We start from the raw sequence: 22,409 nt of genomic DNA, 5'->3' as shown, positions 1-22,409 counted from the left end.
TATTTTTTAGTGTTACTCTTTTAGAAACTTCTTTTTACATTAAAATAATTAATTATAATAAAATAATCAATTTGCTCAGTAAAGTAATTACCTGTTAAATTATAAACATTATTTATAATTACCTTTTTTATAAAAAATAGTTTATTAACATTTTTATATTAATAATTAAAATTATTTAATAAAACTTTTGTTGTAATTACTCAAAATTAGTAGATTTCATATAATCACGGTAAGTAACATTTTATTAGTAAGTAGATTCTATCTACAAAAGAAGGTCAACAGAGATACTCAAGTTGCTCTCACTGACACCATCTAGGAGAAGGTAAGGAGGTCGTCTTTCTTTTCTTTCCGATTGCCATACGGTTCGCCTTAAAGCCGGAGAAAGGGAGGAGCAGTTATCTATATAATTACGGTCTTTGTTGGTCGTTGTTTCGGTCGAGCACTCTCTTTTCTTTGCTTTGTTCAATAGAGTCTTACCAAACAAGATTGACTTCTGACCAACTCGCGAAGGGTTGTGAAGTTGGACCAGGTACGAAGAATGAATCTATATATGTGTACAGTACGGAAGTTGTTGGCCGGCGGCCGCTCAATTGTTCGAGCGCAATACAGTGGTGGTTGGTTTCGATTTGATAAGGGTAGAATGCCTGGTCAAAGGTCCAGTACAATAGGTAGCAGGCGTGTTCGTTTTGGCTCCCGAGCGAGAACGAGAAAGAGGCGTTGCACCATTCTTCTTGCTATGTACCTGAACCTTGACTTGAGAGATTCATCCAATGGAACCCACACTCAAAGGAGGATCACAAGCTCCGAGCTCGACGACACATAAAATATCAGCATTAATAAACTGACTTATTGGGGTTAGCAGTGAAAGAAAGAGCCCGACATTCATATGAATAGCTTAGTCTACTAAAATCAAAGAGGGACCAACCTTATCGTGGTAATTATCGTTCACCTCTAATGTGACACGTTCCCTCCCAATTATATGATCCATGAGATCAGTTGGCTAGAGAGCGGGGCTATTCTTCTTCCGGGGAGGGAAAGTCGTCCCCTCTATTGATCGAACCCTCAGTTCGAGGGTCTTCGTCAACATGTTTTGAGGCTCTAGTCTTCGATGGGTCACTATTACTTGACTTAGAAAGGCGAACATCTAGGCAAGGGAAAGTGCAGTGCGCCTAGTGCAAATGGCTTTTTTCATGATATACCAATCAGAATGGAGGACCCTACCTACATACATGATTGATAGAAGAATTACGTAGGGGGTCTGTCAACTTGATGCAAGAGAGGAATGAGTGCAGTTTGATCTTATGGTGTATTCGTTTGTAGTGAGTAGGGCCTCTTTCTCGTTGATCAATTCGCCTCCGCTCTAATGAAAGGTCTACATTCCTACGGCGGTTTTGTCAACAAACGCATGTCGGGCCGGATTGACTAATCTAACCCTTACTTAATGGAGCCTTGTCATAGTTGGGTGCTCTGCTTTAGTGTGATTTACGAAGGCTAGGCTAGTAATACCAAAAATGAAAAGAGATCGAGGTCGAAAGTAGTAGTTAGATATTCAATCTTTTCAGCATGAACATGACATTCTTTACAATCTTTTTCAACAATCTTAATTTCTGTTTTAACATTTTTAGCAAATTGTAAAGCTAGATCAAGTTCAATTTTCAACTTATCATTTTCATCAACAAGGTTATTTATTCTGTATTCAAAATTTAATCGATTAACCTTGTATTGTAGTTTCATTGTCTCAGCATGTACTTCTTCAAACGCATCCAAGAGCTGGTCATATCTAACTTCTATCTGCTCATTCTCAAAGTTGTTGTTGCTGCTTCCTGAACACACTAATCCAGCCATGAGACATAAATTTGTCTCTTCTTCTAGACTTTGGTCATCATCACTGGATGATTCATATCACTGTTTTCCCATGCAATGTGTTCTTTCCTTTTCGTGTTCCTTCTTCTGTCCTGATTGTATCTTTCATCAGCTTTCTGCTTTACCTTTCAATCTGGTCAGTCGGGCTTTATGTGTCCTTCTTTTCCATACTCATAGAATGTAACAGTTGTTGCTTTTGATTTCCTTTTTCCTCCTTTAGAATTCCTTGCAAAGTCAGATACAATATTTCTATTTTTCATGAATTTAGTAGATTTCATGAATTTAGTCAGATACTCAGTCGGGCTTTATGTGTCCTTCTTTTTTTGGAATGTCCGTATCAGAATCTGCATCAGACTCGTTTCTCCTAGAGGATTTCTTGCTGGTTGCTTTGGTTACTTTGAGAGAAATTGATTATTTCTATTCACTCTCCTATTCTTCTTTCAATCTTCCCAGCTCCAATTCGTGTTCCTTGAGCTTACCAAACAGTGTGGCCATATTCATAGTGCTTAGATCTCTAGATTCAGATATAGCTGTTACCTTTGGTTGCCAACTTTTGTTGAGACTCTTTAAGATCTTTATATTGAGTTCTTCTATCTCAAAGACTTTGCGAAGTACAATCAGATGGTTGACAATGTGGGTGAATCTTTTCTATACATCATAGATAGTCTCTTTAGTCTTCATCTTGAACATTTCATATTCCTGGATTAAAGAGTTCTTTCTAGCTCTTTTCACTTCATTAGTACCTTCATGAGTCACCTCTAGGACTTCCCACGTTTCCTTGGCACTTTTGCATGTTAACACCATGAAAAACTCATCAATGGTAAGTGCATAAGAGATAACATTTCTAGCTTTTATATCATATTGAGCTCTTCTATTTTCCTCTTTATTCCACTCAAAAAGGTTTTTCAAAACAGGTTTTCCATCAACAGGTTTTGTGGGTTCAAAAGGACCATTTAAAACAACATCCCATACACCCTTGTCTACAGATTCAAGAAAGATTCTCATTCTAATTTTCCAAAAAGTGTAATTTTCTCCAGCAAACAGAGGATGTTTGTTTGTAGATGCACCTTCACCAAAGGTTTGAGAAAAAGAGGCCATCCAGATCGCTTAATCGATTTTACAAAAAGAGTAATCGATTAGTTTTTCAAATAACTTTTGAAAACCAGCTCTGATGCCAATATTTAGAAAAGAAATGCTTGTTTCTCAACACCAAGGGAAGGGGGGGGGGTGAATTGGTGATTACTAAAAATGAATGCTTTTTAAATCTAACAATTTGAGATTTACACTAAAGGTTTTACAAAGAACACTCTCACAATGTAAACACATATCCCACTCCACAATCAAATATAGAAATAAAACACCTGCACAAAGAACCACACGTCCTTGCTGGAGAACCCTTTGAGACCACCTCTCAAATTCAAGAACCCCTTGTTCTTCTTCTTGTCACGCACGAACTAGGAACCATAATCCGAGATTGCGAAAACACGTTTCTGATCAATGTAGAAACACCTCAGTAGTGTAGAGTATGATCAGTCAATTACGTCCATAGTCTTTCTCTCAAGAATCCTTCAAGTTTCTTCCAAATCTTTGAATCTTGGTTCTTGGAGCTTCTCAATCACTTGTAACACTTATCTCGAATCAAAGATATCAGATATGAAAATTTAGAATGTTTAATTCGTTACAGTTCAGTGTGAACTGCGTCAATATATAGTTATCTCATGACAGACGCAGATTAATCGATTACGTTAGTAATGTAATCGGTTACATAAGTGAAAGATGTAATAGACTTACAATTCAAACAGATTTAATTGAATGCATAATTAATGTAATCAATTTGTAATAAATGCTAGTCAACATATTTTAAAATATGACCGTTAAAACAGTTATGGCTTAACTTTAAAACAGTTTTCAAAACATAACAGACTTAATTGATTACATATAGAGTGTAATCGATTAAGGTAAACACTAAAGCAAATTTGGAAAACTTTTTCTCTTCAAAACTTATCACAGCACATATCAAAATGATGTTTGCAAATAAACGAGTTTTAATCAATTTTATACTTAATGTAATTAATTCAAAACTTGTTGTTTTGCCATAGTTTAAAACATAAGCTATCTGATGAACTTAATTGATTACAACATCACTGTAATCGATTGTATCATACAAAATTGCTTTGTGCTTGATGTTTTATCTTATCAAAATATTTAGCATGCATACAGAATATATAAACACAATTATGATCATAGAAGTATGCAGACCAATCAACATGATATCATATGTATTTAACCATTCAGAGACATTTGTAAACCAACATATGTACCAAACACAAATACACATTTTTGTTGTGTCAGAAGAACATATATGTGTTTTTACATTCAATGTGTTGTCATCATCTAAAACCAAAGCATTAGAGAGTGGGTTCAACACTCATATTGCTCCCCCTATCAACACTCCTGTACCGTACCTCACTGACTGTAGTCGTTGGTACAGTCCAATCTATAGCCTCCCCTACATATATGTTTGAGTAGTTTTGCAATCTAGCTAAGGAACATGCCTTCCTGCCTCACAAGGACAAGGAAACCACCATCACCCGAACAACTAAAACATATCCGAAGATAAAAACCAGGATTTACTAGGTACAACAAGTAGACCTATCCTCCCACTCTCATGTTTTCTAGTTTATGTTATTTAAGATGCATGTCTTTACTTCTTACACTCCCATTTCTAATTTTTGCACCTAAATTAACAAATAAGAAAAGACACTCTTGCCCTTAAGAAAAAATATAAATAAATATCAAAGGTTTTCCCTTAAAACATCACTCCTTAGGATCTGAACTCACATCCATTTAATCTTAGACAAACATCTCTACCAATAAACCAACACATTACATTAATAATAACACACAACACAAATTCAACAAACATATAATAACATGTGTTGCACTTATAAAAATAAAAAATCAAATGAATAACATAGAATTGATGCTCTAGCCAAGGCTTACACATGTGACCACTAAACCCAACAAAGAGCTTTCACCAACTAAGTTACACAACACCTTATGAAAAACATGAAGGTTCCATAAAAACATACTCAAGTCTCATTACAATATTATTTCTAATATTTTCTTGGGTCTTACAGAACTCAATTAATATCAAATTTAATTATAGTTTAAATTTTATAATAAAATAATCGAGTGTAATTATTAAAACTGCTAACTATTTTCCTAGTTTTTAAAAATGTCATAATATAGTAATAAGTAATAATAATAAGACTGTTAATAATAATTTTAGATGTATGATGATAATTCGGATTGTTTCGATTTGTTTGACTTTTATTGGTTATATGAAAACATGTTTTTTTATAATATTTTTGTGGTATACAATTAAAAGAATAAGAGACAATTTTGTAACATGATGAAGAAAACAATAATTTTAAATGACATTATTTATTTTGTTACTTTAAATGTGTTCTAAGCGATAGTATTTTATACCTATCCTATATCTATTAAGGAAAAAATTATCTTGACACTTTACTTTTTCCTTTTGTAGCTATTTAATTAAAATATATTTTAAATGATTGAATTAAAAAATAATATACATTTGAACTTATGTCTACTTATCAGCTCAATCAAGAAATTCAAAGTTAGATTCCAAGTTTATAAAAGCTCCAAGGTATTAGCATGATATTTGGTTATTAAACGAGTTTTAAAAATCCTTATATTTCTATGCATCTAAAATAATGGTTGTTAGTCTTATAATATGACAGTAATATCAAAAGATATTTTCCTTAACCAAAATTCAGATAATTTATTTAGTTAGGATTGTACTATTCGAATTGTGATTCTCACAAATTGCTACCGTGATTGCTCTTTAATAACCATCTGTCATTATTAACATCTCCACGAGACCGAAAACCTCTCTGTTTGTAGCATTGATAGATACCTTTAAGTTTATGGTTGAACAGTGACTTTACCCTATGAATTCCATAAAGCATAACGATTCTTAGTGCACAAAATTCATAGCTTGGATTAAAGCTTAATATATACGACACATTATTAGGATTTCACTAGAAAAAGGACATGTTCTTTTGTAACGTGTTTTATGATCACGGTCCTCTAGAACACAAGTGTGCAGATACATGACAATCTACCAATTACAAACAATTCAATATGTTTCATAATTTTTTTCAAACACTAAAAACAAAAGTACATGAATCTCACACTGGAGAATCTCTTTCGGTTCTCAACGAACCAACGGAACTCTTATGTACCTACCTCTATACCATAATGTTCATTAATGGATTGAGATGTGAATTCAACTTTGGTCAAGACGATTGAGCTTGTGAATATCGACAGCAGATTGTATACTTTGGCAGACCGTGAAACGTAAGGTGCAGAGATAATATAGCAGAAAACAATAATTGAAGTAATGTCTTGTTATTCATTCTACATCAAAATATCAAATTATAAGCACGAAGCGGACCTCATTCTTCCACTCTCATCCTTATTGTCTAAACAGTCTCATTGTAACAGAGGATCGTATTTTGTCTTATCAACTATTCATGTCTTCATGTCATCATGGTTAGGTACATCATCTTAGCTTTAACCCACTAGTGGGGAACAAAAAGAAGAGTCTTTAGAAAAGCATCCAATGAAGAGCCTTGTCTTTTAGAAAAGATAAAATATTCACCCCCACTAAGTCGACCTAAGAGTTAAACTGAAGAGTGTTGAAGCATGCCAAATCTCCTCCTAAAAGTCCACCTTGTCAAGAACCAACCCAACTTTTGCACCTTGTTCATTTCCTTTGCGTTTCTACTCTGATCATCAGTTGTTTGTTCCTGAGATCATGGCATTAGCCGTGGTAGGTGGTGCTCTTCTCTCTGCTTTCCTTGACGTTCTTTTTGACAGGCTAGCTTCCCCTGAGCTTGTCAGCCTGATCCGTGGAAAGAAACCTGACAAGTTGCTTCGAAAGGTGGAGAACCAGCTGATAGTCCTTAGAGTTGTGCTTGCTGATGCTGAGAATCGACAAGTCACAGACTCCAATGTCAAAAAGTGGCTCGATGTTCTCAGAGATATTGTCTATGAGGTTGATGACTTACTTGATGAAATTTCTACTAAAGCTGCTACTCGAAAGGAGGTAAGCAATTCCTTTTCTCATATTTTCAATAGGAAAAGGATTGTTAGTATTAATAAGTTGGAGGACATAGCTGAAAGATTAGATGACATTTTAAAACAAAAGGAGAGTCTTAATTTGAAGGAGATTCCGGTGGAAAGCAACCAGCCATGGAAAGATCAGCCAACATCTTTGCAAGACAGATATGGTATGTACGGTAGGGATAAAGACAAGGAGGCCATAATGAAGCTGGTATTAGAGGATAACACTGATGGTGAAGAAGTGTCCGTGATCCCTATTGTAGGCATGGGTGGGGTTGGAAAAACCACTTTGGCCCGATCTGTGTACAACGATGGAAAATTGAACCAGATATTTGATTTAAAGACATGGGTTTGTGTTTCTGATATATTTGATACTGTGAAGGTCACAAAAACTATGATGGAGGAAATTACCAAGATGCCTTGTAATTTGAATGATCTAAATTTACTTCAACTTGAATTGATGGACAAGCTGAAAGGTAAAAGATTCTTGATTGTTTTGGATGATGTTTGGATTGAGAACTGTGATGGTTGGAATAGTCTTACAAAACCATTTCTAAGTGGGATTAGGGGAAGTAAAGTTCTCGTGACAACCCGCAACGAAAGTGTAGCGGCTGTAATCCCTTTTCATGTTGTTAAAGTATATCATCTAAACCAATTGTCAAATGAAGATTGTTGGTTGGTGTTTGAAAATCATGCATTTCCTCTTTCAGAAGGTAGTGAAAATAGAGGAACTCTAGAAAAGATTGGAAAGGAGATTGTTAAAAAGTGTGATGGGTTGCCTTTAGCTGCACAGTCACTTGGAGGAATGTTAAGAAGAAAACAAGCTATTAGGGATTGGAATAATGTACTTGAAAGTGACATTTGGGAACTGCCTCAAAGTCAGTGTATAATTATTCCAGCACTCAGAATAAGTTATAATCATCTCCCTTCACATTTAAAACGGTGTTTTGTATATTGCTCATTGTACCCCAAGGATTACAAATTTCGAAAGGATGAACTGATCCTGCTGTGGATGGCCGAAGATCTTTTAAAAGCACCAAGAAAAGAAAAGACTTTAGAAGAAGTTGGTGAGGAGTATTTTGATGATTTGGTTTCAAGATCGTTTTTCCAATATTCAACTAGTGGAATTCGGGGCATTGATTTTGTGATGCATGACCTCATGCATGATCTAGCAACATTCCTCGGCGGGGAATTCTATTTCAGAGCAAATGAACTTGGAAAAGAAACCAAAATTGATAGAAAGACTCGTCATTTGTCTTTTGCAAGATTCAGTGATCCAGTCTCCGATATTGATGTTTTTGAGACAGCCAAATTTCCAAGAACTTTCTTGCAGAACAATAATAAAGATTCTCCATTCAACAACGAAAAGGCATTACGTATTATAGTGTCGATGTTTAAGTACTTGAGAGTTTTAAAATTTCGTGACTACCAAAGTGAGCTTGTTCTGCCTGATTCAATTGGTGAATTGATCCATTTGCGTTACTTAAATCTCAGTCATACATCTATAGCAATACTGCCAGAGTCATTATGTAATCTGTACAATCTACAAACTTTGAAATTGGGTTTTTGCTTTAATCTGACTAAGTTACCTAAAGACATTCAAAATCTTGTAAACTTGCGTCATCTTGAAATTTTTAATACTCCCATAAAAGAGATGCCTATAAGAATGGGGAAACTAAATCAATTACATAACTTGGATTGTTATGTTGTGGGCAAGCATAAAGAAAATAGCATCAAAGAACTGGGAGGACTTCCAAATCTCCATGGTTGGTTTTGTATTGAGAAATTAGAGAATGTTACCAAAGGTGAAGAAGCACTAGAGGCCAGGATAATGGATAAGAAGCACATTGCCGGTTTATTGTTAAAATGGTCTGTACGTAAGGATGATATCATCGACTTCCAAATTGAATTAGATGTACTCGACAAGTTACAACCTCATCAAGACCTGAAATCGCTTGAAATAAGCGGTTATAGAGGAACAACATTTCCAGAATGGGTGGGAAATTTTTCTTATCAAAATATAACTAATCTGCATTTACAAAATTGTAACAACTGTTGCATGCTTCCTTCACTTGGGCAACTACCGTCTCTCAATAACCTTATTATTTCAACTATGAGTTCGGTGAAAACTATTGATTCAGACTTTTATAAGAAGGATGATTGTTCATCTGTGACGCCCTTTCCATCCCTTGAATCTCTACACATTTCTAATATGCCTAGTTGGGAGGTGTGGAATTCTTTTGATTCAGAAGCTTTTCCTGTGCTCAAGAATCTGTATATAGAAAAGTGCCCCAAACTAAAGGGAGATCTGCCAAATCACCTTCCTGCTCTGCAAACACTCAGGATTGGAAATTGCGAGCTTCTTGTCTCTTCTGTCCCAGGGCCTCTCAGCCTTCGGACACTAGAGATACGTAAATGCAAGAAAGTAGCGTTTCGTGAGTTTCCTCTTTTGGTGGAAAGTATAGAAGTAGAAGGAGGCCCAATGGTGGAGTCCATGATGGAGGCCATCTCTAACATCCAACCTACTTGCCTGCAATCTTTGAAATTACAAAATTGTTCGTCAGACATATCTTTTAGAGGTGGTCGTCTTCCTGCATCTTTGAAAACTCTTGATATCAGAGGTATAAACAAACTGAAATTCCCGTTGCAACACAAACACGAATTACTGGAATCACTTTCAATATATAATAGTCGTGATTTGCTTTCGTCTCTTCCATTGGCTATCTTCCCAAATCTCACTAGTCTTGATATCAGAAACTGTGAAAATATGGAATCACTTTTGGTCTCAGGGTCAGAGTTGTCAAAGAGACTGCACTCTTTTACTATTGGCCACTGTCCCAACTTTGTATCATTCCCGGGAGAAGGATTGTGTATGCCCAATCTGACTACCTTCTTTGTTTACGATTGTGACAAGTTGAAGTGGTTGCCCGATCAGATGGGAACTCTTGTCCCAAAGATGGAATATCTTGTCATATCCAACTGTCAACAAATTGAGTCATTCCCTGGAGGAGGTATGCCACCTAACTTGAAAACAGTTGAGATCAGAAATTGTGAGAAACTATTAAGGGGCCTAGGATGGAAATCGATGGACATGGTTACCTCTCTCATTGTGTGGGGTCCATGTGATGGCATCAAATCCTTCCCAAAGGAGAGTTTGCTGCCTCCCTCCCTTGTGTCTCTGGATCTATTTGGTTTGTCTAGTCTGGAAACGTTGGATTGCAAGGGCCTTCTCCATCTCACATCAATCCAACAATTAAACATTGCAGAGTGTCAAATGCTGGAGAATATTGCGGGAGAAAAGCTGCCTCTCTCTCTAATAAAATTAACGATAGATGAATGTCCCTTGCTGAAACAACGATGCCACAAAAAGGACCGTCAAATTTGGCCTAAAATCTGCCATGTCCGTGGGATAAACATTGCCGGTAGATGGATTTAAAGAGCATGGATGATGAGAAGGTAATTCTCCTTCTTTCACTTACATCATCAACCTCCAACCATGAAAAACTATTTCTTATTTCTTATATGGCTTGGTATTGTGCAGAACACTGAAAATGTTTCATACTCTTTAACTGCTACACATATCTGAAGTGCTGTTTTTCTCATTGTAGATGAAGATGGCAGACTGGCTGATATAAGGGGAGAGGGGGCAATGAAAAATCGAAGAGAATAGCACTGATCAATGACAGTGTCAAGAGAATAGCACCGAAAAAACATCAGCATGCAGGAACTAAGTCATGAGGGCTGGGATAGGTAATAACTAAAAGTCGCAGAGATCATCCCAGCGTTACAGCTCCTATTTTGCATATAACACCCACGTATACTGAACAATAACTGAAAAGTTATGTCATGCTTCACACTATTGCTCTGCTATCTGTTTCTACATATTTGAAGTTTTACCTTTTTTTATGAATATTATGTTCCAGCAAACTATATACTTCCCATTCTGTGATTATCTTTTCAAAAATGGATTTAGAACTAATTCTAAGGTGAGATTTATATTTATGTATAACCTTAGATACCATTTTGAAAAGTCTGAACTTGTTATTTACTCAATTATGCAAGGTGATATTTGTACGAATTTATATATTATAAATAGTAATGTAGATCTCCAATACTATCTCTAATGTGTATGCTGAGTGAAATCCATTTTTGACTAAATCTTGTTGCCAGTTTTCAAAAGGAAATTGAAGTAGAGGAATCATCATTTTCACAAAGCTTTTGGTGCTCCATATCAGAGTGGAGGTGGTGGTTTAATCAGACTTTCATCAAATTCACTTAGAAACAAACATCAAACTTCCAAAAGAAACGGTATTTATTTTGTTGGGTCCACGACAGAATGTATGTTTTGTTTCCCGTTTGCAAGACACCAAACAAAAGTTTATGATTTTAGAATCTGAAAATAGCGAAGTACGTATATGTTGTGTGAAAAACTCCCAAAACACCCGAAGACTCTGACTTAAAATTTGAAGAACTGAAACTCTAAATTCTGGGGAACACACTGTACTATGTAACACATGCAGCAGGGGTAGAAGGGTCTAATGAAAATACAACTCAGCAGGGAATAACGAGGGGTACAAGAAACAGACTAACTAACTCCAGGCTGGATGACTTTTATTGGTCTAGGACCTAATCCATATAATTGGTGGGTGAAAGGGAGAAAGGGGAGCGAATTCTGTTGTCCTTTGCTGCATCCTTTCTGTGCAAATTCTCTGTTTTGGTTTACGTGTATTTTGTTCTGACCTCTTAAGGGAATTATTCCAAACATTCTCTTCGTTCCTTACTGGAATCTTAATAATACTAGTATTCAGAGCATTATTTCATTGCCTATTTTACATTGAGTGCAGTGTTCAATTTTTTACTGTCCAGAAATTATCAGTACTGTTATATCAGTACTGTTACATTGGTGCTTTCATTGCGATGGCAGAGAATACGCGTTTGAAAGACCTCAGTGCTGATGTCAAGCGGATCCTTGAAATTATGGAAACACGGGATCGTGAAAATGCTACCCGATTCGAGACTTTGGAGTCTGCAGTGGATACCTTATTGCAGAATAAAGCTGCAAACCCTTCCCCTCCGTTTCAGGTGCGCTCCGTCAAGCTCGACTTTCCGCGCTTTGATGGGTCAGATGTCTTACAATGGATATTCAAGGTAGAGCAATTTTTCTCCTATTATAACACTCCAGATGATCAACGCTTAACTATTGCTGCAATACATTTGGACAAGGATGTGGTTCCCTGGTATCAAATGATGACGCGTCATGAGTCATTTCACTCCTGGGTTGCTTTCACTCGAGCGTTGGAGTTGGAATTTGGTCCCTCTCCCTATGAGTGTTCCAGATCCCATCTCTTTAAGTTAACCCAAACAGCTTCGGTGCATGAATATTATGTCCAATTTACTGCTCTGGCTAACCGTGTGCAAGGTGTCACAGTTGAAGCTTTGTTAGATTGTTTTATCGGAGGGTTAAAACCGGACATTCGACGGGATGTGATTGCTCAATCTCCATCAACCTTGATTCGCTCTGTTTCATTGGCCAAGTTGTATGAAGAGAAGTACATGAACAAACCCAAACATTATCAGCCCTATACAGCAGCCAAAACACCAACCCCAAACACCAGCCTACCTATCACCCAAACCATTAAATCCACTAATTTACCACCCTTGCTTCCAAATCCCACTACAGCTTCCACCACAATCCGAAATACCCATATCAAAAGAATAACCCCTGCTGAGATGCAACTGCGACGAGAAAAAGGACTCTGCTATACGTGTGAGGAGAAGTTTTCTCCAACCCATCGGTGTCCCAACAGGCAATATTTATTGCTTCAATTACAAGAGGACGATTCTACAGAATTACCCCCTGAACCCCCGGATATTGAGCAGAGCGGTGAACTAAATTTGTTACAAGAGCACCACTTATCTTATAGTGCTTTAAAAGGAGCTTCTGGAGTGGGTACCATGAAATTTCAAGGTTTTATTAATGGCATCACAGTCCAAGTTTTACTCGACAGTGGGTCGAGTGATAATTTTTTGCAGCCCAGAATAGCTCACTGTTTGAAGTTGCCTATTGAACCCATCTCGAATTTTCAAGTTCTGGTGGGTAATGGCAATGCCTTAGTTGCGGAAGGCTTGGTCAAGGATTTGGAAGTTCGAATTCAAGGTCATTCCTTGAAGTTACCAGTGTACTTATTACCTGTTACGGGGGCTGATTTAGTGTTAGGGGCTGCATGGTTAGCTACCTTGGGTCCTCATATTTCAGATTACAGTACTCTTACCTTGAAGTTTTATTTGGGCAATCAATTTGTAACATTGCATGGAGAGCAACCAACCTTACCTGTACAAGCTCAATATCATCATCTCAAACGCATGCATCATACACATGCCATAGATGAGCTTTTTACCTTGCAATTCCAACATTTCGACTATTCCCCAGACCAACAGCTCGAATTACCCTTGGAAATGCCATCTGATTTGGTGATGTTGCTGAATACCTATAAGGCGGTGTTTTCAGTACCTTCGGGGCTGCCTCCTAATCGCTCCCAAAATCATACTATTCCCTTGCTACAGGGCTTCGAGCCAGTGAAAGTTAGGCCATACAGGTACCCACACAGCCAGAAACAGCAAATAGAGATAATGGTCCAACAAATGTTAAAAGACGGGCTTATTCTTCCAAGTACTAGTCCTTTCTCCTCCCCCATTATTCTTGTTAAGAAGAAAGATGGAACTTGGCGTTTCTGCACAGATTATAGGGCCTTGAACGCTATCACGATTAAGGATAGTTTCCCTATTCCAACCGTTGATGAACTCATTGATGAGTTACATGGAGCTCTTTTCTTTTCCAAATTGGATTTGCGATCTGGTTACCACCAGATTTTGGTCAAGGAAGAGGATAGGTTCAAAACTGCTTTTAGAACCCATCAAGGTCATTATGAGTGGACTGTCATGCCATTTGGTCTCACCAATGCACCTGCCACATTCCAAAGCTTGATGAACGAAATTTTCCAAGGCTTATTGAGAAAATTTGTCCTGGTGTTTTTTGATGACATATTAGTCTACAGCCCTTCTTGGTCTGCTCATTTACTGCATCTTGAGGTTGTTTTGCAGAAACTACAGCAGCATAAACTCTTTGCCAAATTCTCCAAATGTTCTTTTGGCCTTCAACAAGTAGACTATTTAGGCCATACTGTTTCCGGCCTAGGGGTGGCAATGGATAAATGTAAAGTACAAGCTGTGTTGAATTGGCCATGTCCAACGAACTTGAAGCAGTTGAGAGGCTTTCTCGGCCTTACAGGCTATTATCGCCGCTTCATCAAGCAATATGCAGTAGTAGCTGCTCCTCTCACCAACCTATTAAGAAAAGACAATTTTCAGTGGAGTGCTTCAGCTTCTGCAGCCTTTGAGAGTTTAAAATTGGCAATCACTCAGGCCCCTGTTTTGGCTTTACCTGATTTTTCTAAACCTTTTGTTTTAGAAACAGATGCTTCAGGAGTGGGTATTGGGGCAGTCCTCAGCCAAGAGCATCATCCGATTGCTTTCTTCTCTAAGAAACTCTCTGCTGCAATGCAAAATCAATCTACATATACTCGGGAATTTTATGCTATTACCGAAGCTATTGCCAAGTTTCGTCATTATCTATTGGGGCATCAATTTGTGATCCGAACAGATCAAAAAAGCTTGAAAAGCTTAACTGAGCAGGCTATTCAGACCCCAGAACAACAAAAGTGGCTGCACAAATTATTGGGGTATGACTTTACTATTGAATATAAACCAGGGAAAGATAATATTGCTGCAGATTCTCTTTCTAGATCATATTTCATGGCTTGGTCTCAGCCTACCTTACAAATTTTGCCGGCATTAAGGGAAGCTATTTCTCAAGATATTCACCTCAAGGCTGTTCTCGACTTGTGTTTACTTCATAAGCCTCCACATCCAAATTATTCTGTACATGATAACTTGCTTTTCTGGAAGGGTCGCTTGATTATTCCTAAGTCTCATGCTCTGATTCAGCAGCTTTTACACGAATTCCATAGTTCTTTGATTGGGGGACATGCTGGTTTTACCAGAACTTTAGCCAGAATTTCTGCCCAGTTTTATTGGAAAGGTATGCACAAAGATATCCAGCAGTTTGTTCAAACTTGCTTAGTCTGTCAACAAGCAAAAACCGCTCACACCCTACCCGCAGGCTTATTACAACCTCTTCCAATTCCAGAACAGATTTGGGATGATATTGCTATGGATTTTATCACAGGTCTACCTTCTTCCAATGGCTTTACAGTCATATTCGTAGTCATTGACAGATTATCCAAGTATGGTCATTTTTCCCCATTAAAGACTGATTACTCTAGCAAGTCAGTGGCAGAGGTTTTTGTTAAAACGGTGGTAAAACTGCACGGAATTCCTAAGACCATTGTGTCGGATAGGGATAAGGTCTTTCTTAGTCATTTTTGGCAGCAATTATTCAAGTTAAGTGGTACTTCTCTGCACATGTCCACTGCCTATCACCCACAGTCCGATGGCCAATCGGAATCTTTGAATAAATGCTTGGAAATGTATTTGAGATGTTTCACTTATGACTCTCCTAAAGATTGGGCTCGGTTATTGCCTTGGGCAGAATATTGGTATAACACTTCTTATCATCATAGTTGTGGCATGACTCCCTTTAAGATTGTCTATGGCAGGGATCCTCCTACTTTGGTAAAATACACCTTTAATCATCATGACTCCCCCTCAGTTCAGGAACAACTACTGCACCGTGATCTGACACTTAACAAATTGAAATTGAACCTCCACAAAGCTCAACAGTACATGAAGAAGCATGCGGACAAGAAAAGGAAGTTCGTGGAATTGCAAATAGGTGACTTGGTTTTTGTCAAGCTGCAGCCCTATCGACAACACTCTGTTGCCCTCCGTAAAAATCAGAAACTGAGTATGAGATTCTTTGGCCCTTTTCCTGTTATTCAACGCATTGGACAGGTTGCTTATAAATTATTGCTACCACCAACAACAAAAATCCACCCAGTATTTCATTCTTCCCAATTGAAACTTTGTAAAGGGGATCCTTCTCAGTCTTATGTGCCACTACCTATCACTCATACTGAATTACCACCTGTTATTCAGCCTGCTGCGATTTTGCAATCAAGGCTCATCTTAAGAGGCTCACACCAAATTCCACAGCATTTGGTACAGTGGGAAGGCGTAGATATTGATAATGCCACTTGGGAGGATCAATCCACCTTACAGCAAGCTTTTCCTAACTTCAACCTTGAGGACAAGGTTGGTCTTAATGGGGGTGGAATTGTAACACATGCAGCAGGGGTAGAAGGGTCTAATGAAAATACAACTCAGCAGGGAATAAGGAGGGGTACAAGAAACAGACTAACTAACTCCAGGCTGGATGACTTTTATTGGTCTAGGACCTAATCCATATAATTGGTGGGTGAAAGGGAGAAAGGGGAGCGAATTCTGTTGTCCTTTGCTGCATCCTTTCTGTGCAAATTCTCTGTTTTGGTTTACGTGTATTTTGTTCTGACCTCTTAAGGGAATTATTCCAAACATTCTCTTCGTTCCTTACTGGAATCTTAATAATACTAGTATTCAGAGCATTATTTCATTGCCTATTTTACATTGAGTGCAGTGTTCAATTTTTTACTGTCCAGAAATTATCAGTACTGTTATATCAGTACTGTTACATACTACTGAAGTATTTAAACTTGACAATTTTCAGTATGGACAATTACTTGTATTTCGTTGGCTTTGCTGTTACCTTGCAGGAAAAGTAAAAAGCATTGCTCCTAATGCCATGCCAAAACAAAGAGATGAATTTTTCATGATTTAATGTTATTGTACCAAAATATTTGAAAAAGAAAAGAAGAAACTTGAAACTTGAATGCATACAAGTTATACCTAAGATGCATCAATAAGAAATATTACAATATTGAACAATAAATTACCGATTTTGGATTTAACTTAAAAACTGGAATTTTCATGAACCGTAAAAGGAAATTCATTAATGAAACGAAGAAAATATTATAGGAGACATACAACACTTCCAAAAGCATGTGTATAGAGAAGTGTCAATACATGTGTTGAACTGTATGGTCATTGTTAAAGAATTAATAATAGCAAAGTTTTTACCTATAAGCTTATAACCATAATATTATGTTATATAGCTTCCTCCATTTTACCTGTCTTTTTTTATTTTTTTCATACAGAACATTTGTTATGAAATAATGAAATAGATATTAATATAACAACATTATACAATCCACTTTGTTAGACAACTTTTTTAATGAAATAATCAAATAAACTTACAAACTATTGAAATATATAACATTTTTGGATAGGCATAAATAAATTTTGTTGCTATCATAAAATAGGAGTGTTGAGGAAAACTCTGCTGCTTCCGCTCGGGAATGCTCCGCCTCTGCCGATCGGTCCTCCTTGCGCTGGTCTTATCACCTGGATCTTTCTCTCTCAATGCCAAAATGAGGGTGACCTGCAAGAAACACTCCGACGCTTAAGTCAGAATTTATCTCCGCAAGTCTAGTCAAAATCAGAAATCAAACCTTTTACCTTAATCAATTGTTATTTATAGGGTTTCAAGGAATATAATCCATTAATTTACCTCTTAATGACGATCAATGCAAACATTAAGTGCTCCACAGTGACTGTTACATCATTAATTATGCATTCATTGACATTCAAAGGTTGTCTCCACCAAACGGCTAGAAAGTTCACGAGTATTATTCTAGTGTCCGACCGGGAATGATTGGCTTCCATCGCCCCTGCGTGTCCGGTCGGTCTAACCTCAGTAGTAACACTTCCATCATCCTTGTATGACCGACGGTGGTCGGTCTAACCTCATTAGTAACACTTCCATCGTCCTTGTATGGCCGATCGGTCTAACCTACTCAGTAGTAACACAAGTCCCCCAAGCCCTAGCAAAAAAATTTTTGCGTAGGGTTTTGAAGTGGTTCCCGATCGGTCCACATCTTCTCTTATTAAGACATTCAACCGTGTTGTTGACTTTTGCAAGGGCGTGAAGTCGTAGAGTCATGACTATTAAATTTAGGCAGGAAAAGTAAAAATGAATCGTCACATCGCCTAAACCGTCGGATCTTTCTTCGTTTGACGCTCTAGATTTGCTTGGCGAATCGCTTTTTACCCTCTATAAATAGCCCCGAATTTGCCCTAATTTTTTACCCCTTTCTCCTCACCTTCATTACTTTCTCGTGCCTATCTTCCTCATCTTAATCATGTGCCTCAGGTAATCATATCTTCTGATGTCGCCGGTGAAGAGGGCAAGGGGTATGCCGATGATAAGGTTTCTACTTCGTCTTCCTCCTCGGGTGTCGTTGCTGGTCAGGGTGCTGTAGCCGCCAATTTAGGGAACTCTTCTGATCTTCTGGCGGATAGTGATGTTCCCGAGGAAGTCGCAATCAACGTGGACTCCTCCAGTGCTTGGGACGGTAAGCCCAGAGATTGGCATGTTGTTCCTGGCTATGATTGGGTTCCCCATGAGGTTAGGCAAATCTCTTCCTCTTTCTACCATCGTCGTCCATTTAGGGATTTGGCCAGTAGTGTTTGTTTGGTAAAGGCTGCTGAGGACGTTATTCATTTTAAACTAGCCGTTTGATATGTTGTTCTTGAGTCTCTATGAGTTGTTAATAGTGCAATTAATTAGTATTACACGAGTCTCTTGAGAAACGATACTTGGTCTTACCATTTTATATTACTTGAACGATTTAGTACACTTGTCAATGAGTTAACACCCTTCGAACCTCCACCTGTGTGAATCCATCATCTAAAAAAAGGAAAAAACCATAGAACCAGGCCGTTCCAAATCACTAACGCCACCGTGATAAGAACAGTGGTCGTCGTGAATTAGATAAGTTAACCATGCCTTATTAAGCCGCCACAGTCGCGAGGTTGCACACTTCAATTCCAATCTCCTTCGCGACGTAGAACTCCCTAACAGCGTTAATCCAAAACCCTAATTTTTGGGTGGGAAATGGATGCTAAATTTTGGTCAAAGTTGGTCCAATCTGGTCAACTTAGGGGTTTTTGTTCAATTTGTAAAAGAAAGAAGGAGCTAAAGTGCAATTAAAGGAAATTTTTGGGCCTTTGTGCACTTTTGAATAAAATAAAAAGGGTTGAAATGTAATTTTGGACAAGATTAAATTTGTTAGATATTTTAAAAGATAATTAAATATGGAAATATCAACAAAAAATATCCTCCAAATAATTTTATAATTATCTACATCTATTAATTATTTGGAAGATATAAGATAAAAGAGTTTATCAGCAAAATATTTAGAATCCAAGCCCAATCAAGCCATATATAAAAAGACCGAGGGGAAGCAAAAATTAATCACTCATTCATTCACTAAGACTCCTCCATTAAGGAGCAATCATTCATCACTCCTCACACTTTTATTTTACCGTGTATTTCACTGCATTCATGGAGAGCTAAGCTTCTAGGGCTATTCCACTGTAATTTCATTATGGATTCTAAGTTGAAGTAATATATTTGTTTCTTTTTATTATTGATTTGGGTTATCCTTTTTCTATGTCTTTCATCACTCAATCACATTAAACGTAATGATTTTTTCATCATAAGGTATTTGAATCTACATGCATGTTGATCATATGAGTTCTAGGATTGAATTTAGGAACTTTCATATGATTGAGTGGGTTTTTGCTACCAATTGAGAATGTACTTTGATTAGCGGTAAGAACTTCAACCATAACTAATTGAGAATTTACTTTGTTTAATTAACTTTTAATTTGGTTAAGAGATTTAAGAATAGTCATGATTAAACACAATAGGATTTAATTAAGAATGTACTTTGGTTGAATTTATTATGGTAAATCTAGAAAGATTTTGATTTTGATTGAGAATCTATTTTGATTAAGAATGTATCATGAATAACCTCTTTCACCCTCATTACGTCGTTTTATTATTCTCTTTTTTATGATATTCTTGTATATAACTCCACCTTAGAGGATCACATCTCTCACTTGGAAACATCCTTCAAATTGATCCTTGCGAGCAGTTTTCATCTCAAGGGTTCCAAGTGTTTCATAGGGCATCAATCGATTCCATATTTGGGTCATGTAGTCTCTTCAAAGGGTGTCACCCCAAATCCTTCAAAGGTCCAAGATATCGTTGACTGGCAGCTACAAACCATTTTGAAGTGTCTGCGTGGTTTTCTTGGACTCACGGGGTTTTACAGTCGATTTGTAAAGGGATATGCTTTTATTGTTTCTGCCTTAACTGATTTACTTAGGAAGGATAACTTTATATGGTCTACTTCAACTACTACACTTTTAAGAACCTTAAAATTGTTGCTACTATTGCCCCAATTTGATCTAGTTTTCATTATTCAGACAGATGCCTCTGATTTTGGTATGGGGATCATTTTATCATAGGAGGGAAACCCAATTGCTTTTTTTAGTAAGCAAATTTGTCCTCAATTGTAGCATTCATCAACGTACATCAGGGAACTTTGTGTTATCACATATGTTATTCAGAAATTGCGTTAATACTTGCTCAGTTGCCACTTCATCATCTACACTTATCAACAAGCCATCAAGGAATTGTTATCTGAAACTATCCTAACTCTTGACCAGTTGTCTTATTTTAGCACTATTTTTTTTTATTTATCACATTTTTCACTTTTATAAAAGTATTTAGATTTATTTCTTATCCTAGCTCAAATTGCACTATGCCATCACACATTTATAACTTTAACAAGTCTTGTACTGTATGACCGTCGATCAACCACAAAATGGATGTTTATCTATTCTCTAGTCCTTAAGTGAGCCACTATCAAGATTGGACAGTCAATGAAGGGTTACGGGTTAGGACAATTAACCTTAATGCTAATCAACTTAGAGGTTAAGTAGTGATTACCCACAATTGGACCCTAATTAGATTGTTGTTAATCAAAAACTCATTTCAAAACATATAAATACAGGTTTGAAATGAGAAGTTAAGTGATATGAATTGATTGCATCATTAATACTTGAACTGCCAACATTGAGCTAACTTTGGCATTAGAGTGCCTACAGCAGGTACTCTCCGAACTGTTTGGAGAAGCAGTTGTGAGAGAACTTCAACTTCATGACAATTATCGACCCTAGGCGACTCATTTAACATTGGACCATTGACCTCAATCCATATCCCGAAATATTTTGGCACTCATTATGGAACCGAGTATTCAACAATCAGCAAATCCTATTATGACTACAAAGAATATGACGAGCAATGTTATGACAGAAGAATCTAAGAAAAACAATTGGAGATGATCAAGAACATCTAGAAACAAATAGAAAATATGCAACGAATGTATAAAGGAAAAAAGAAAGTTATAAAATGATAAAATTAAGAATGAAAAGAATAATATTAAAAAAGAATTAATATTTTAAATATAAGTTATTTTTTAATAATAAATATATTGAAAATATGTTAGAAAAAAGTTTTAATAATGGTTAAAATATCTCTAACAACACGTTAAAAGAAGTAATTATTTATTTATTTTAAAATTATATAATTTTTAAAATAACTTTTAGGATGTGTATCGTGTATTAAAATTGACTAACAAAAAGAATTTCAACTTTAAAAAAAATTGATGTTTTATATATTGATATGAAAAATTTTAATTTAAGAAATTAATAGTGCTATTTAAGAACTAAAATAATAACTTATTAAATAATAAAATTGAAATATATTCTTATTTTTACACTAAATCAGTTTAAAAACAAATCAATGGAATATAAGAGTAAAATAACTCTTTAAATAGATACAAAACTAGAAATAACTTGTAATACTAATATATATATATATATATATATATATATATATATATATATATATATATATATATATTATTTTTTAAAATAACATTATTTTAAAAATAAAAATAAAATATGCTTTTATAATTTAATTTTACTAAATGACCAGATAATTAGAAATGATAAAACTAAAAATAAAAAAATTGTACAAAAGAATAATTTTTTTAATGTAAATTATTCTTTAATAGTTTATTAAATGATTAACTAATTGGACATTATAAAATAATAAAATTAAAAATGAAAAATATATTATAAAAAAATTAATTCTTTAAGTATAAGTTATATTTTAATAATTTATTAAATGACAAATTAATTAAAGATTATAAAAGGATAAAATTAAGAATGAAAAAAAGTATTGAAATATATTTTCATTTTTAAGAAAAATCCATTTAAAAATAAAATAAAGATTAAATGCTATCATTCATCTTCATTTTTGTAGAAAAATCTGAAATTGATCCTTGTAACACCCCAATTTAGGCGTTACAATTTATTTTCCACAAAAATACATATATAATTTTTCTTTAACAATTTTCAACACC

At 36.0% G+C, this 22,409-nt stretch overlaps 2 protein-coding genes across 4 annotated transcripts; one reads left to right on the top strand and one right to left on the bottom strand.

The window, feature by feature from the left end:
- Positions 1 to 2,511: 2,511 nt before the first annotated feature.
- On the bottom strand, positions 2,512 to 2,961 carry LOC148190892 (uncharacterized). The gene has a single exon (XM_088101203.1). The coding sequence runs from the start codon at positions 2,959 to 2,961 to the stop codon at positions 2,512 to 2,514; it is 450 nt and encodes a 149-aa protein (XP_087957329.1).
- Positions 2,962 to 6,180: 3,219 nt separating this feature from the next.
- LOC124832288 (putative disease resistance RPP13-like protein 1) lies at positions 6,181 to 11,773 on the top strand. Of its 3 annotated transcripts, none has more exons than XR_015783019.1 (3): positions 6,181 to 10,473; positions 10,626 to 10,767; positions 11,198 to 11,773. XR_015783019.1 is itself a non-coding variant. In XM_088102268.1 (2 exons), exon 1 carries the CDS (start codon positions 6,710 to 6,712, stop codon positions 10,451 to 10,453), a length of 3,744 nt encoding a protein of 1,247 aa, XP_087958394.1. In that variant the 5' UTR covers positions 6,181 to 6,709; the 3' UTR covers positions 10,454 to 10,473; positions 10,626 to 11,129. The 3 variants fall into 3 exon arrangements, 1 of the variants encoding a protein (XP_087958394.1); XR_015783018.1 differs by having other exon boundaries at positions 11,188 to 11,773; XM_088102268.1 differs by lacking the exon at positions 11,198 to 11,773 and having other exon boundaries at positions 10,626 to 11,129.
- Positions 11,774 to 22,409: the final 10,636 nt, after the last annotated feature.

This window comes from Vigna umbellata, chromosome 11 (assembly GCF_029865625.1).
Source record: "Vigna umbellata cultivar VRB3 chromosome 11, Vumbellata_1.0, whole genome shotgun sequence".
NCBI classification, from domain to species: Eukaryota; Viridiplantae; Streptophyta; class Magnoliopsida; order Fabales; family Fabaceae; genus Vigna; species Vigna umbellata.
This window is presented reverse-complemented; position numbering and strand designations above follow the sequence as displayed.

Coding starts and splice junctions, on each gene's coding strand:
- LOC124832288 (XM_088102268.1), top strand. CDS start 6,710: ATGGCATTAGCCGTGGTAGGTGGTGCTCTTCTCTCTGCTTTCCTTGAC.
- LOC148190892 (XM_088101203.1), bottom strand. CDS start 2,961: ATGGCCTCTTTTTCTCAAACCTTTGGTGAAGGTGCATCTACAAACAAA.